The sequence below is a fragment of the Camelus dromedarius genome, chromosome 2 (assembly GCF_036321535.1).
Source record: "Camelus dromedarius isolate mCamDro1 chromosome 2, mCamDro1.pat, whole genome shotgun sequence".
NCBI lineage: Eukaryota > Metazoa > Chordata > Mammalia > Artiodactyla > Camelidae > Camelus > Camelus dromedarius.
Window position 1 is genome coordinate 13,948,575 of NC_087437.1, and position 14,780 is coordinate 13,963,354.

Below are 14,780 nucleotides of genomic sequence, written 5' to 3' on the forward strand. Positions count from 1 at the left end.
CACTTGACTAATGAAGGTGAAAGTGTTACCCAGTGATAGCTGTAATTGTAACCCTTGCATGGAACTTTGCAATCTTTATAAAATATTTGCATATACATCATCTTACTATTAAACTAAAGATATTTTGTGATGGAATTTACTGAGAAATTGTCAGTTTTATAACAGTCGAGGCTTTCACAGTTCCAGTTCTCTTTAAAATTCAGATCAGGCTTGAAACCATACAATTAATGTTTATGGAAGTACTGTAGGATTCAAATTAAGGCTACGCTTGGAAATTACTGAGAGCAGTTAAATTAAGGTTTAAATTTATGTGACAAAATTTGATGTGCCCTTTGGGGGGAGTAGCCAGACAGTGTGTTGGACAACACCAAGTTTAATCAATTAAATAATAAATAAGAGTCTTTGGCTCTTCTAGGGTACTGTTTTTCAAGGAAATCTAATGGAAGGAAATGAAGTCATATTAAACAGCCAAATAGATTTAAACCAAAATACCTAATCATGTTCCCAGCTGTATGAGAGCTTAGTCTTCATTAACAAAAAAAGTAAGGTAACATGCTTCATGCCTAGTAGAATGTCATATGCGCTGAACATACAAATTTTAATAAATATATTAAATGTTGACCCTAGAAAATATTTTCTAGGGATCAAGATAATGCCATCATTCGGCCTTTACCCAGAGTGAAAAGACTGCTGTCAGACAATGCTTGCCTTCCCCATATTATTCAGGTAGGTGCCTTTTACGTTATGAAATTAGGAACAATATTTTAAGGATTATTTTCTCTTACTTAGTTTTATTATGAGCCGCAGTCTTTCTTTTATTGTAGTCTCTTCCATTTTCAAAAAGTGAACCCCAAGTTGCACTTATTTCACTTACTCCTAATCGAGTTGATATTCTGAGTATACTGTGGAAGGTTGTATATCCAAGAGCCTAAGCACAGGACACCTCCAGGGTTATTCTCCAAAGGTTTTATTTTTCACTTGTCCTTAAAGTCACACCATTATAATGACTTAAAGGTGACACGCGCCAGTCTGTGGTGCGTGTTGGTGTTAGGGATGCTGGGCGCACACCAGCAGACCACAGGTGTGGACGTAGTGGGTTATATCTTAAGAAATAATCACAGCAGTCTCGTCAACTTGCCTTCGGGTTTCACTCTTCTCCGTTTTCTGTTTTCAAGGTTAGCAACTGATCCAAAGCACTGAGTTGGAATTATGTAAGATGTACTCAAGTATCTTCTTTTTTCTTATTATTCTGCTCTTTGGAAATTAAGGTACCTAAACTCCAGATGAACCCTAAGTCAGGACCCAGAGATTTCAGGGCAATATTTTCCTCCTGTCTATGGATTATTCTGTTGTCAGATCTAATTTTATATATATATATATTAACCACACGTGGTGTGACTTTAAAATTCATGTCAGTTACCTGTGCTGTTTGTATCCATCAGTTGTATACTGGTGTGAAAAGGGAGAGGAGAGTTACTCAGTTTGTATATTTTTACATTCACGGATGTGGAGGTGCCTGTTTAACTCCCTGGTAATGAAAAAGCCTCCTGAATATGACACTGACATTGCCCTCTCAACTTCTGAAACATTTCCCCCAACTTCTGTTATTTAAACATTTACACGCTTTTCTACTGTGGGTATCTCTGATAGGAGGTTTAAATGACAGAGCACTGCAGTTACGTCTTATAGCTCACCACCACTGCAGCCGAGGGGACCCTGCAGCTGTGTGTGTGAGGTGGTGTAAGGAGAGGGGTTTGGTTTTTATCCTGGCCCTTTTCAACATGCAGATAAAGGATTGTGCCTAAAAAACCTACCTGTCCCATACATTTTTCTAAGGCTTATGAAATTGAAAGGAAAGAAGTACATGCAAATGATGTTGAATTTCAGGCCAGGAAGGGATGACTAAAATACAGATTTTAGAAGATATGGTCAGTGTAACATGAAGCTTTGGGGATTAACCAAGAGTTTTTAGTAATATCTGAACAATTAAAATGATTAAAGAGAAGAAATCTATTGATAAACCTGGCTACTTTTAATAATACATGCCTCCCATATTTTTTATACTGATTTCAAAACATAGTTTTTAGAAGCTATTTTTGATTTTACTTAATTTTCTGTACTTTAGGAAGCCTTATTCTTGCTAAGCACGGTTAGGCAGCTGTAGTGGTTTAGGGGGATATTACCTACATTGCTTGGTACAGGTTTCGGTACATCATTCAACTTTAAAAGCAATCACCAGTTTTACCATCTGATACAGCTCCAGAATATTAAGAGTGGTCTCCAAATGCAGTGAATGATACAGTGAGTGAATGGTCTAGGTTTTCTGTAGACACAGTTTCTGAGTTGTTGCCTTCATTCGCGTATTTTTGTTAAAGTGATGTCAAGTCTTGAACTACAAACACTATTTAACACTAGGGACAATCCTGTTATTGCATCTTAATTTTTCTTTTGTAAAATATTTCATAATACTAAACAATCTAAATATCTTGTTAAACAGATAAGATGCCAAAACACAGAGAAATTTAAATTATTTATTTGAAAGACACACTGCTGTTCAGTCTCACACTCTGAATCGAGAACTTTGACCCCCTGATCTGAGCTAGCACTTGCCCTCATTATTGTAAACCTTTTTACTAGTAGCATTTGACTTCAAACTAGGGAGTCTTCAGAAGTAAGTATTGACACAAAATCGAAACGCCATTTTAATTAAGATAAAACTAACATTTCTTTGTCACGTGTTTAGTCATAGCAATACTGCATTGTGCTTTACTAGTCCAAATTCATTGCCGTGATCCCAGGTGGTCCTTTAGTATTGCTAGCTCAGATTTCTAGAGACCACATCCTTTAGTACTTTGTGGTAGTAGAAGTTTGTGTCCTGTAACCCTTTTGCCTTCCACCTGCACTTACAGGTCTGGTTTTCAGTGCTGTTTCACTGAAAGCTGTTCTCTGATCAGCTCTTTGAGTTTTCAAGTAGTCTTCAGGGAATGCTTCGTTTCAACCCAACTGACCTAAAACAAACCCAAAGTGTAGCTGCTTTTATTTTTCCTTTTGTCATTAACAAAGAAGTCGATCCAGGAAAATACCTGCACAGGAAGCAGTTTTACCTGTAATCATGACAGAACAGCTTCAGGCATGTTTGGGCTTTTTCTGAATAAGTTTTGATCAATTCTCAATATTTTTCTCTGTGTTAAATGTTGTAAAATAAATCATTTTTAAATTGTTGAGAGCCTGGTAGACAAGCATACAGAATCCCACTGATTCTTATTTTGCAACTTACTATGTATAAGAAACTATAACCTCAGCACATGAAATGCACAAGCCTAAGATGATTGATACTGCAAGTTGTTTACAACCCAGTAACAAAAACATTTTATTTTGTTTTTTAGCTCCTGTTGACTTTTGACCCTATACTTGTTGAGAAGGTTGCTATTTTGTTGTACCATGTCATGCAGGATAACCCACAGTTACCTCGTCTTTATCTTAGTGGAGTGTTTTTCTTTATCATGATGTACACAGGTTCCAATGTGCTTCCTGTTGCTCGGTAAGAGCTCTAATGAGAATTTATTTTAAGTGATTTGAATTGTACATGGACAGATTATTAAATTTTTTATAAGTACATCATTGCTTTTATTAAAATTTTCATTATACAAGCTATTTATATGTCTGAAAATTTGAAAATTAGAAGAATAGGGGAATTCAGAATAACACTACCATATCTAACACAAGAATTATATCATCTAGTAGTTAAATCTTCCAAATGTAATATAACTATATTCACATTATATATGCAGTTTTACATTTGCTCAATTTTAAGAAGATAAATTTTTTCAATTTCATAATTTTAGTATGACCATAATTTAAAATTTTTTTCTAAGTAAGTTTTTACCTTAAATGGAAGTAAGCAGTTTGGAAATACGGATTTACAAGTTGCCTTTTGTGACTTTTATTTATATATAAAAAATATGATCTTAGAAAAGTAAGGTTACTAAATCTAAATCAGTTGCCTATATGTGCTAAGTATTTTTTTTTTCCTCCTAGATTTTTGAAATACACACACACCAAACAGGCTTTCAAGTCAGAAGAGGTAAGCCAGATTAGTCCTCTGAATATGTAACTTAACAGTGGGTAAGCTATCTTGACACTAGAGTTTCCTGAGTTGTGTATGTTCACTAGATTATAAGCACTTGAGGGCAGGTATTGTTTTATTCTTTTTTTTATATTCCTTGTAGTACCTTGTGCATAGAAAGTCTAAACTAATTTTTTTAATGAAAAGAAATGTTGCCTTTAGACTTAACATTGAAATTGTAGATATGAATTATCGCCTGACATTGCTGTAAATATAATTTTACCTCTGGGTAAAATTTATCTTAGTAATTTTCATAAATGATTCAGTATATAACCGAGTCTCATATAGTCAACTAAGACTCAGTAAGACGTCAACCTTGTTTTTGTTCAGATCCCAATGTAGCAGAAGTGCTAAGCTTCTTTTTTGAAGCTAGTTAATTTTTCAAGTGCCCTGAAGTGTTCTTGCCATTTTACTGAGGGGGAAAAGTAGGAATCCAAAAAAAATGCAAGTACCTTTGACAAAATATAATTTTACACCTACATTTTGCAGAGATATTTATTGTAAACACATAACTGAAGGGTGTTTAAAATTTGGTTAGACTTTTCATGGAGCGCTGATTGGCAAATTTTATTGAGAGCAGAAGAATGAACCAAAATTAGATCACTGTGTAAGAGACTAACCAAGGAGTGTTACACCACTTTGACAACAGATGCTGGACCAAACTGTCTGTTCTATAGAGTAGCCATTTAAGCCCGAGAAAGTAATCTGTCTGTCTAATAATATTGAAGTGATGACCTTAGAAGTATGATCTTCTTAGCTTTATAGAAATAGAAAATATAAAAAGGGTTTTTTAAAAAATTTGCGTCTAATGCCACCACCTTAATGTTAACATTAGGCATTTTGGGCATTCTTTTTTCCTTTCCTTTTTTTCTGTGCAGTTACACATATGTAATTTTTTTTTCAGATTTTATAATATGAGAAACTACATATGTCATTTCACTCAACAATATTTTGAATAATTACAGCAAAACAGTGTTTATTGATAGCAGAACTCTGGATGTAGGAACTACCTAATAACAGTGTCCTAAAGAGCAGAACAGTTCTTCACCTAGAAGTTTAATAGAAGTGAATTTATGGCTTTTATTAGTAAAAAGCCTGAAAATATTCATTGTCTAAATGTGTATTTGCCCTCAGTGGTAAAACCATGTCTGGGTTTTTTTCCCCTCTTTGTCAGATCCTAGAGGAATTTGCCTAGAAGGAAATAAGAAAAGTATTTATAGTCTTCAGGATTTTTTTCCATCAGCTAAAGAAATGAGTTTCAAATTTTAGTTTGATAAAGTATGAACATTACCCTGACTCCATTTGGTCAGCCAGAGGATATAGAGTTCTTAGGTACAGTTAATTATAATTACTTAATAGAAATTCTCCATCTAAATTGTAGCCACATTTCATGAGGATAAGCTCTTTAAGATCTTGATTTTTCTGGACTTTTTGGAAAACAGAAGTAGGTGCAGTTGGGAACTACAGCCAACAATATAACACAGCGTAAATGATGTAAATCTTTGCAGGGTCTTTTTTGTGTTGTTCATTACTGTTATATGTGGTCAAAGGCCAATTGTCCTGAACAGTGCTGGCAGCACCTGACACCTGAGGAGGTTAAGACTGCTGCAGGGCTTGGGGGAGCTGGCTCCACCTGGAGCCCATGCCAACCCAGTTTATACCAGATGCCTCACACTTCACGTTTTGCCATGTTTCCATCTAAATTTCCAAAGCCTAAAAGCATTTGTTCCATTTGTTCTCTTTTCTTAAAATGTTCTCTAACCCTAGTCATTTATTAGAAAACTGAGAGATAACTTTAATGTTTCTGACTTTGTTTTGTTTTGTTTTCAAGACAAAAGGACAAGATATTTTTCAGAGAAGTATACTTGGGCACATTCTACCAGAAGCAATGGTTTGTTACTTAGAAAATTACGAGCCGGAGAAGTTTTCTGAGATTTTTCTAGGAGAATTTGATACTCCAGAAGCAATCTGGAGCAGTGAAATGAGGTAAATAGCCAGTTGATTGTATTTTATAGCCAGAATCTTTACTTCCTACCATCTCATTGGAATTCTGTCAAATGAACTACTTTCACTAGTTGCATAATCTAAAGCCACAGTGGTCATTGGTGCCAAATCAAGGAACGAGTATTGACAAGGCCTTAAGCTTTTCTCTGTTCTAACACAGTTTGACAAAATTACTGTCACTTTAATACAGCTTTATACATAAGGGTAGAGCCTATTACCACTGGTTCTTTTAGGCAATGGATTATTAGGTATGTATGCAACATGTGGATAAAATCAAGACACTCTCTCTGGGTATTTGGAAATAGAACTGTACCCCACTAACTAAAAACGATGCCCATATGGAATGGATCAGACTAGAAATCCCAAAAATCATTTTAGAATGAGGCCAGCACATTTTGACCTTAATCCTAGGAGAATCCCTTAGGAAAAGTCTGTTTCCACCAAGAAAAAGGAGAGGCCCTGAAGCAGATGTCAGTGTCCAAGTAGGTTCTGTCCAGAAAAGACTTGGCACTTCATAGTTCCAGATCTTGTCTACTTCTTTGTGGAGAATGCTGCAGTCCTCTTAACTGGATGACAGTCGATCTTCTGAGTCAGTTACTCGTTCTCCTTTGACTGACTTCACACGATGCCACCTACTGGTTATCATTTGGCTTCTCTTACAGGCTGGCATGTGCCGGCCACCAATTTGAACATATTCTGTATGGCAGTCATATTTTTCATTGGGAACAAGTGTATAGGAATGTGAGTAAGTTTATAACAGTTACTCTGTATAATATCTTTCTCCTGAGATTGATTAATATGAATCCCCCTGTCTAAAAGATGTAGCTATCTGTATCCTGAGCAAATCGTTTCTGCTTAGCTGAGGGCCAGACCCTAGACCCTAGATTGTGGTAAATTAACTAAAATGAAGACCATGCAGTGAACTTCTTTGGTGTGATAACTGGCTTGATAGCTAATTCCTTGGCTGTTGCCCTCATCCATGCACCATACCATTTGACCTCCTACTGAGTGAATTTTTAGTAGGAAGAGCTGGTAATATCGGCCTTTTTCTCTATGGTCTTCTTTATAAATAATATTACAAATGAGTTTTTATCCATTGGGTGTTTTTATGCAACAAGTTTAGAATACCCTGAGTAACATTCTTACAAGCTCTCATTTTAGGCCAGTAACTGAGTTACTCTAAAGAAGATCTATGTAATTACCTTGCATGATTACCTTTCTTAACTTTTCTTTAAAATAATCCCTTCATAATGCTTGGAGATTTTTCTAATTGTAGGCGCCTCATGATAGAGAAGATTGCTGCCCATCTTGCCGATTTCACACCTCGTCTTCAGAGTAACACAAGAGCACTTTATCAGTATTGTCCCATCCCAGTTATCAACTATCCACAACTGGAAAATGAACTATTTTGTAATATTTATTACCTCAAGCAACTTTGTGATACACTCCGGTTTCCAGATTGGCCAATTAAAGACCCGGTAAATCAGCAGATTCATTTGTGCCTCCTTAACCTGTAAAAATAGCCTCTGATCGCTTCTGAGGATTTCTTCTTTCTGTGATGAGGATGATAGCTTTCATTAGTGTTCCTTCTTACTTCAGCACTGTGTAGCCCTGAGTGTCGTTGAGTATATTTGGGTAAATCCCAAACTGAAAGACAGTTTTTTCAGGGAACATAAGACTTTACGATCTTGATCTTTTGTGACAAAAGTGAAACAAACTGAATTTCGTGTATATAACACATACCATAATAGCTTGGTGGGAGCTTGTCTTTTTAGCAGATTGATTAAGCTGGCAGATGCTGGGGTAGGGCAGTCTGGGCCTGAGTCTCCATGTGGCCATTAATGGCTCTGTGTAACATTCAGTAATACACTGCTGGTCTTCTCTGAGCCTCAGTTATGGTCATCAGACTGCTACTACTAATAGCAGCTATTCCATGTGGTGGTTTGGGAAGATTCAGTGAGAATTCACATGAAAACAGCATAATTCCTGGCACACACTGGAGTGTGACTTGCTCATTTGTATAGTAGTAGCTACTCTCTGCCCTTCCACAGTGGCCTTGGGAACCCTCCAGTTTGGGTTCCCCCCTGGGTATCTCCTGGAAGCCTGGAATGAAGTAGGCGTGGGTGCCCATGTTGGTCTGTTACTGTAGCAGAGATTATACCGTTATCCTTACCATCAAAACATTTCAGAGCAGTTGCCATTTGTACCACCAAGCTGTGACCAAATGAAGGCAGGTTCTGGATTCAACATGAGATCCTAGAAAAGGCATGGGCTTCTTAGTCAGACCTAGGTTTGAATCCAGCACCATCACTTATTAACTGTGAAACCTGCAGCTGTCTCTCAGAATCTCAGTGTTTCCATGTATTTTGAGATTTTATACAAGAATTAAACCTGCTGCAGTCTGTGAAGCATCCAGCTCCTTGGCATACAGGCGTGCAGTGAACCTTAGCTCTCTCCCCACGCACTACCCAGACTCTCTTGTGTTCACTGTCCTTACATTTGTTTGAATGCCAGCATAGCGGTAATGATGTTAGATCACCTGCTTGCTTTCTTACTGCAGTGTATCATCTACTAATTCCAGAGTTTTCCATACTTTCTGAACGTTTCTTTAACAGTTAAGAGTAGAGACAAAAATTGACAGAGAATTAAAATATCACTTAAAAGTAGGGGAATATAGCCCCATAACAGATAACCTTGCTACCTGACATTTCAGCAGGGCTAAGAAGGTGATTTTGGTTACTTGTATTTCAGAAAGCTGTTAATTGAATAGCCTAGAATGTCAGTTTAAAAAAATACGGCACAACAGTTCTGTAACTTAAAAATTATATTTTGAAAAAGTTTGATAGACGTAAGTTTTAATCTTGTCTTTTAAGGTTAAGCTTCTAAAAGATACCCTTGATGCCTGGAAGAAGGAAGTAGAGAAGAAGCCGCCTACAATGTCAATAGATGATGCTTATGAAGTGCTGAACCTCCCTCAAGGACAGGGGCCGTGAGTCGTTTTCAGTATCGCCTTACCTCTTTTGCTCGCAGTTTGTGTTATGCGTGAGGAAGAGACATGCTAGCAGTATGTCTAGAATCCTAAATGACAGGTGTACAGGAAAGAATGCAGATTTACTGTATTTCTTGATCAGTGCAGTTTTATAGTAGAATAGGCGTGTTAGAGAAAAATAGTTTAAAAGACATTTTCTTATACATAGACTGAATTTGTAATTTTTGGCAAGGCTGATAGTTCAAATAACTTAGAATTATAGAGCTTGAAGTAACATTTTTAAAAGTTTAGAAATTTTTTTTTTAGTTCTTCAAACCCCAAATAGGGTTTTGTAATTTGAAGTGAATGATAACCTTGCCTAGGGAATATTTAGGTTTTATCTTTCACACTGTAAAGATAACACATAAGAATAATCTTACTTAAATCTTACTGGGTTTAATTTGATGCCTAGTAAATGGTCATACACAATACAATATTCTTAAAATATTACTTCAGATGATCGTGTAAATATTTTTCTTGCACCTTACTGTATTCATAAAACAAATTTTCCTATTTAACAGGCATGATGAGAGCAAGATTAGAAAAGCTTACTTCAGACTTGCACAGAAGTACCACCCTGATAAGAATCCAGAAGGGAGGGTATGTCCTGCCTTTGGAATTAGGGCTTTGGGTTGACTTCCTTTTGCTTTATTACCATTTTAGGGAGAGGAAAGATCTACTCGTCCTGTGTGTCAGTGTCTGCTTCGTAATACGTGTCCAGAAAAAGTATAAATTTTGATTCAGACTTTTAAAGTCGTCTGCTGCCGGCATTCCATGATCTTGCCTCTCCCAGCTTCCTACTACAGTACTACCTGAGATTCATAACAGATGAAGTCACATAAGAACCATTACAACTAGGACTGATTGTCTGTTGCTAGCAACTTGGAGTTATTTCCACTGATTTCAGGGTCAGCGTTTTTTTTTATTAGAGATAGGCAATATTCCTGAATAGGAACAGCATTGGAAAGATGCCACTTTTATATGTGTAAGGCATTTTTAGTCAAAAGCCTGGAATATTTTTGAGAAATTTATAGCAATTCAGATTCATCTGGGAAATAAAATAAAAATCAGGATAGGAAGAAACCTTGAAATCAGTATTAACTGCTAGAATTAACCTACCAGATATTAAAATACTCTACAAAACTGTAATAGTAAAACAGTATTATACTGGTACAAGGGTTAACACGTAGATCAAGGAACATAATGTAGCAGTTTAAGAGCATGGATTTAGGAGTCAGACCTGGGTGTGAGTCTTACTAGCTCTGTCAGCAGTGGACTTTCTGACCGTAGGCAAGTTACTTACCATTATCTAAAAAATGAAGATAATAATGATACATGCCTCACATGGCTGTCTTGAGGATTTAGTGAGATAATGTATGTAAAGCATGTAACACAGTGCCTGCCTTAGTACTCAGTAAACAATAGCTCTTACAACTATTTTTATAACAACTCAGAAACTGTCTCTAGTGTTAATGAGTTTAACATAAGTATGGTATAAATCAGTGAAGAAAAATTTTCAGTAAATGGTACTGAGATCATTGAATAGCTATTTGGAAAAAAAAAATCGTTTGCCACCTAGATTACAGTAGGAATGAATTCCTTAATGTAAAAAAACAAAATAATAACTAAAGTTACTGGTAGAATACAAACCAGCTGTGTTCTGTTTAAGCTGTGATTTGAGATGTTCTAAATTAAAAATTGTCTTTGGTTACATACAGGATATGTTTGAAAAGGTAAATAAAGCCTATGAATTTTTATGTACCAAATCAGCAAAAATAACAGATGGACCAGATCCAGAGAATATAATTTTAATTCTGAAAACACAGAGCATCCTCTTTAACCGTCATAAAGAAGGTAAGACATGTTATTCTCAAATTTTAATTTACCCTGTAGTTACTTCTGCCATGTTCTTTGCTTCTGTGGCCTATTTTAATAGATTTCTTACTATTATTGCAAAAGACTCCTTAGAATTGGATTTTGATACAGTAGAAGAGTAGTTCTCTATAAGAAGGTCCAAAATGTTTATTTTATACCTTTCACTTCTTACCTATGTTTTTCAATATTTTACATTTGTAACAGGATTTCATTGTTCCTTCCTGAAGGACATTTCTGATCTCTGGAGGTACTTGGTTAGCTTCTTGTTTAGCCATTTAGCAGGAAACATATTAAATAAGATCTAAAATGGATCTGGAATTTAAGGTTCATTAAATGTTATTAAATCACATATAGAAGACTGTAGCTATCCAAAAACTCTAAAGGTAGAAAACACCAAGAGTGTTGTTTTTTAAAAAGCAACAGAAACTTTTGCCATAATTACAAATATCCCCCCACACTTCATTTCCTGTGGTGGCTCTCAGAATCCTCTGTTCCTGTTAGGACAGTTGGGAAAACTGTTGCAGACAAAATAGGTGTGATTTCAGGGTGCAGGGTTGTTGGGAATTTCCAGCTCGCTTTTAGGGCCATTTGTGGTAGACCTAATAGTAGCAGCCAGAAAGCTAGGGACACATTGAAAAATGTTAAGACTTGGTTGGGGGTAGGGAGTTAGGGTCAGTGTGGCAGGTGTCCTTTGGTTTGGGAACTAAACTTGACTTACAGCACAAAGTGGGAGACCAATTTGCTCTGTAGGATGATGGGAGAAAGCAATGGGGATTTGAGTTAAGCAGGAGGACTGTTGGGTAACTGGAGACAAGAGGAGTTGCAGTCTAAGTATTGGAGGGGACAGCATGGGGCTCTAGCAGTTTGGTCATTAGAGAACAGTGATTAACTGATTCACTTTTGCATATGAATTCAACAGAAAGCATTAGTTACATGGCATTTATCACTAGTCAGAATGGGTTTAAAGAAGTCTTTTCAAACCACTGGTTATTTTTTAATGGCAGTAACTGTAGTAGCCACAGGGTGCAGTTGTGGCTCTCCATTGGGTTGTTATCAGGGTGAGAATGTTTTTTCAGGCTGTCTTCCACTCTTCCCAAAAGGAGTTTATGTCCAATAAGTTTTGGGCTGAGGATCCTGATCAGATAGGACTTAAGATTAATTCATTCTGCTTTCTTACCACATACGTATATGTATGTGTTAGGACTGCTAGGATCAGTTCCAAGGGGGTTTTTAAGCCATCTTAGAAATGAGTCAATTTAAGGCAGATTACTGGTCATTCTCAAAAGGGAAAAAGCTTTATGCTGATGTCAAGTAGGATGACAGAGGTACTTAGGAAGTCAAAGCCAATTAATTTGCATATTCTTGCCTGATAAATTAGTTTAAAAAAAATAGGATGAAAGGAAGAGAGGAATTGAGCACTTCCACATTTCAGCTTTTTCTTTTAAATTTGCTTATCAAAACATGGACTCAACCAAGTATAGCTAATAAATTAACTATCTCTACCTTGTATCTCTAGTAACAAATTATATTCATTATTTTCAAGTGTTTATTTTACGGTAACTAGTGAAATAGAAAAGTGTGCTTGTTATTCAGAAAGCAGAATATAAAATATTCACTGTCATTTAAATCAGATGTCTCTCATTATGTCTTTATAAGAGATAAGAACAACCTCTGGTGCATTGTCTATGTCTTGCTGTCTATGATCAGGTGAAAAATTACAAAGATCACGGGGACAACATAGAAAGTAGATATTCTGAAAAGGATCAAAATCACTATACACCAAGTTCAGTTAATCTACTAGAAAATACTCTTTTTCTAGTAGAAACATTAATAGAAAAGTCAACCAAACAAATTTGCTAGAAAAGAAGAGATCCAAGGGATTTGTACTTGGTTTAATTTTGTTTTATAAATTGAATTAGGAGACATTTAAGATGTTGATTATTTTAATCTTTTTTTTTTTTTTTGGCAATGTAATTGAACATAACTTATGATCATCATCATTTCAGATTTACAGCCTTATAAATATGCCGGATACCCCATGCTAATTCGGACTATAACGATGGAAACTTCAGATGACCTCCTGTTCTCTAAAGAATCACCGTTGTTGCCTGCTGCCGCAGAGCTGGCTTTCCATACTGTTAACTGCTCAGCCCTCAATGCTGAAGAGCTCAGGAGGGAGAATGGAATTGAGGTGATGTGGAATGACCTTTGTGCTTGTCTTCAAGCTAGGTTGGGCCCATTGTATGACTCTTGGCAATAGAAAATTCACCAAGTACAAATATAGTTGATTCAGTTTCTTGAATTTATTCCAACAGATGACAATGTATATTCTCTATATTCTAATATGAGAATTAAAGGTAGAAATGGAGCTTTATTTCATAATATGAATTAGAGAGTACTGGATTCAAGATTGGTGAACTTTAATGTTACTTACAAACTAGCTCAGTGGGAATGCTTAAAAAGAAACTTCTAGGATTCCTTTGTTTACTTGTTTATTTAACAAATGTTAGTTCAGCAAACATTTATTTACCAAGTTTCTAACATTAGAAGGTTATTAATGTTTTATTCCTATCAGAAAAGACTTTTCAGACATCATGTCAAAATGGAGAGTTAATGACTGAATTCTGTCTCTGCAGGTCCTACAAGAGGCATTTAGTCGCTGCGTGGCTGTCTTGAATCGTTCCAGTAAACCAAGTGACATGTCAGTACAGGTGAGGCTAAAACAAGGTTCCAAGAAGTTACAGCAGACCAGGGGCTCAGACTCCAGCATCTGTGAGAGTCTCGGAGGGCTCATTAAAACCTGGGTTGCTCGGCTCTGCCTCCTCTCCCTCTGCCACAGCTTCTGAGTCAGTAGGTCTGGAGCAGGAGCCTGAGAATGTGCTTTTCTAACAAGTTTCCAGGTGATTCTGATGCTGTTGGTCTGTGTATCACATTCTAAGAACCACTGCACTAAATCATATGTGATCTGATGGCTTAATTTTTCTTTTCTTAGAGTAGAGAATGGTACAATGATCCCTTGTCCCTGTTGCCAAGTTTCAAACAGTTGTCATTTTGCCATTCTTGTTTCATTTATCTTCTATCCCCTTCCATAATTTCCTTCTCTGCCTCCCTCTCCTGTCCCTAATAATTACAGTGGCTTATTTTCTGCTAAATTCTTTGATAGAAGATCCTTCAGGAATTCATTAAGATCATTGTAGAATTCATCTCTTTATGTGGCCTTTTGTTTATGCCAGCAAAATTTAGAATATAAGACAGTTGATCATGTATAACTGAAATGTGCTCTACACTGGAATTGGACATAGCATTGTAAAATGACTATAACTCAGTAAAAGTCTTTAAAAAAAAAAAAGACTGTTGAGTACAGGCTTTTGTGTTTCATCCTCTATTTTGTAGTACATGAATAGAATTCTGGACAAAAATACATTAATTCAGATGGTGGCAGACATTATCAGTATGGACTGGAGAGTAAATATTTGAGGCTTTCAGGTTACATACAGTCTCTGTTGCATATTTTTTTATTTTTCATTTTTACAATTCTTTAAAAATGTAAAAACCATTCTTAGTTTTGTGGCCATACAAAAATAGGTCATGGTTGATTTGGCCTGTGGGTCCTAGTGGCCATGCTTTGCCAACCCTGCACCCGTAGGAAATCTAAACTAGAAATGCTAATAATGCAATAGCAATGTTCTGTTAAATTTTGAAGCATCGTATGTATGTACCATAAGCGTTATTCATGAGTCTCTGCTG

General features: G+C 36.2%; 1 protein-coding gene across 1 annotated transcript in view; it reads left to right on the top strand.

The window, feature by feature from the left end:
• DNAJC13 (DnaJ heat shock protein family (Hsp40) member C13) overlaps positions 1–14,780 on the top strand; it is a 109,670-nt gene that overhangs the window by 67,344 nt on the left and 27,546 nt on the right. The window contains exons 29-38 of the mRNA XM_010987812.3: positions 642–726; positions 3,387–3,541; positions 4,039–4,084; positions 5,958–6,112; positions 7,407–7,608; positions 9,004–9,119; positions 9,680–9,758; positions 10,877–11,012; positions 13,040–13,224; positions 13,670–13,744. Coding sequence (XP_010986114.1) covers positions 642–726; positions 3,387–3,541; positions 4,039–4,084; positions 5,958–6,112; positions 7,407–7,608; positions 9,004–9,119; positions 9,680–9,758; positions 10,877–11,012; positions 13,040–13,224; positions 13,670–13,744 — 1,234 coding nt within the window. The remainder of the gene's footprint in view (positions 1–641; positions 727–3,386; positions 3,542–4,038; positions 4,085–5,957; positions 6,113–7,406; positions 7,609–9,003; positions 9,120–9,679; positions 9,759–10,876; positions 11,013–13,039; positions 13,225–13,669; positions 13,745–14,780) is intronic.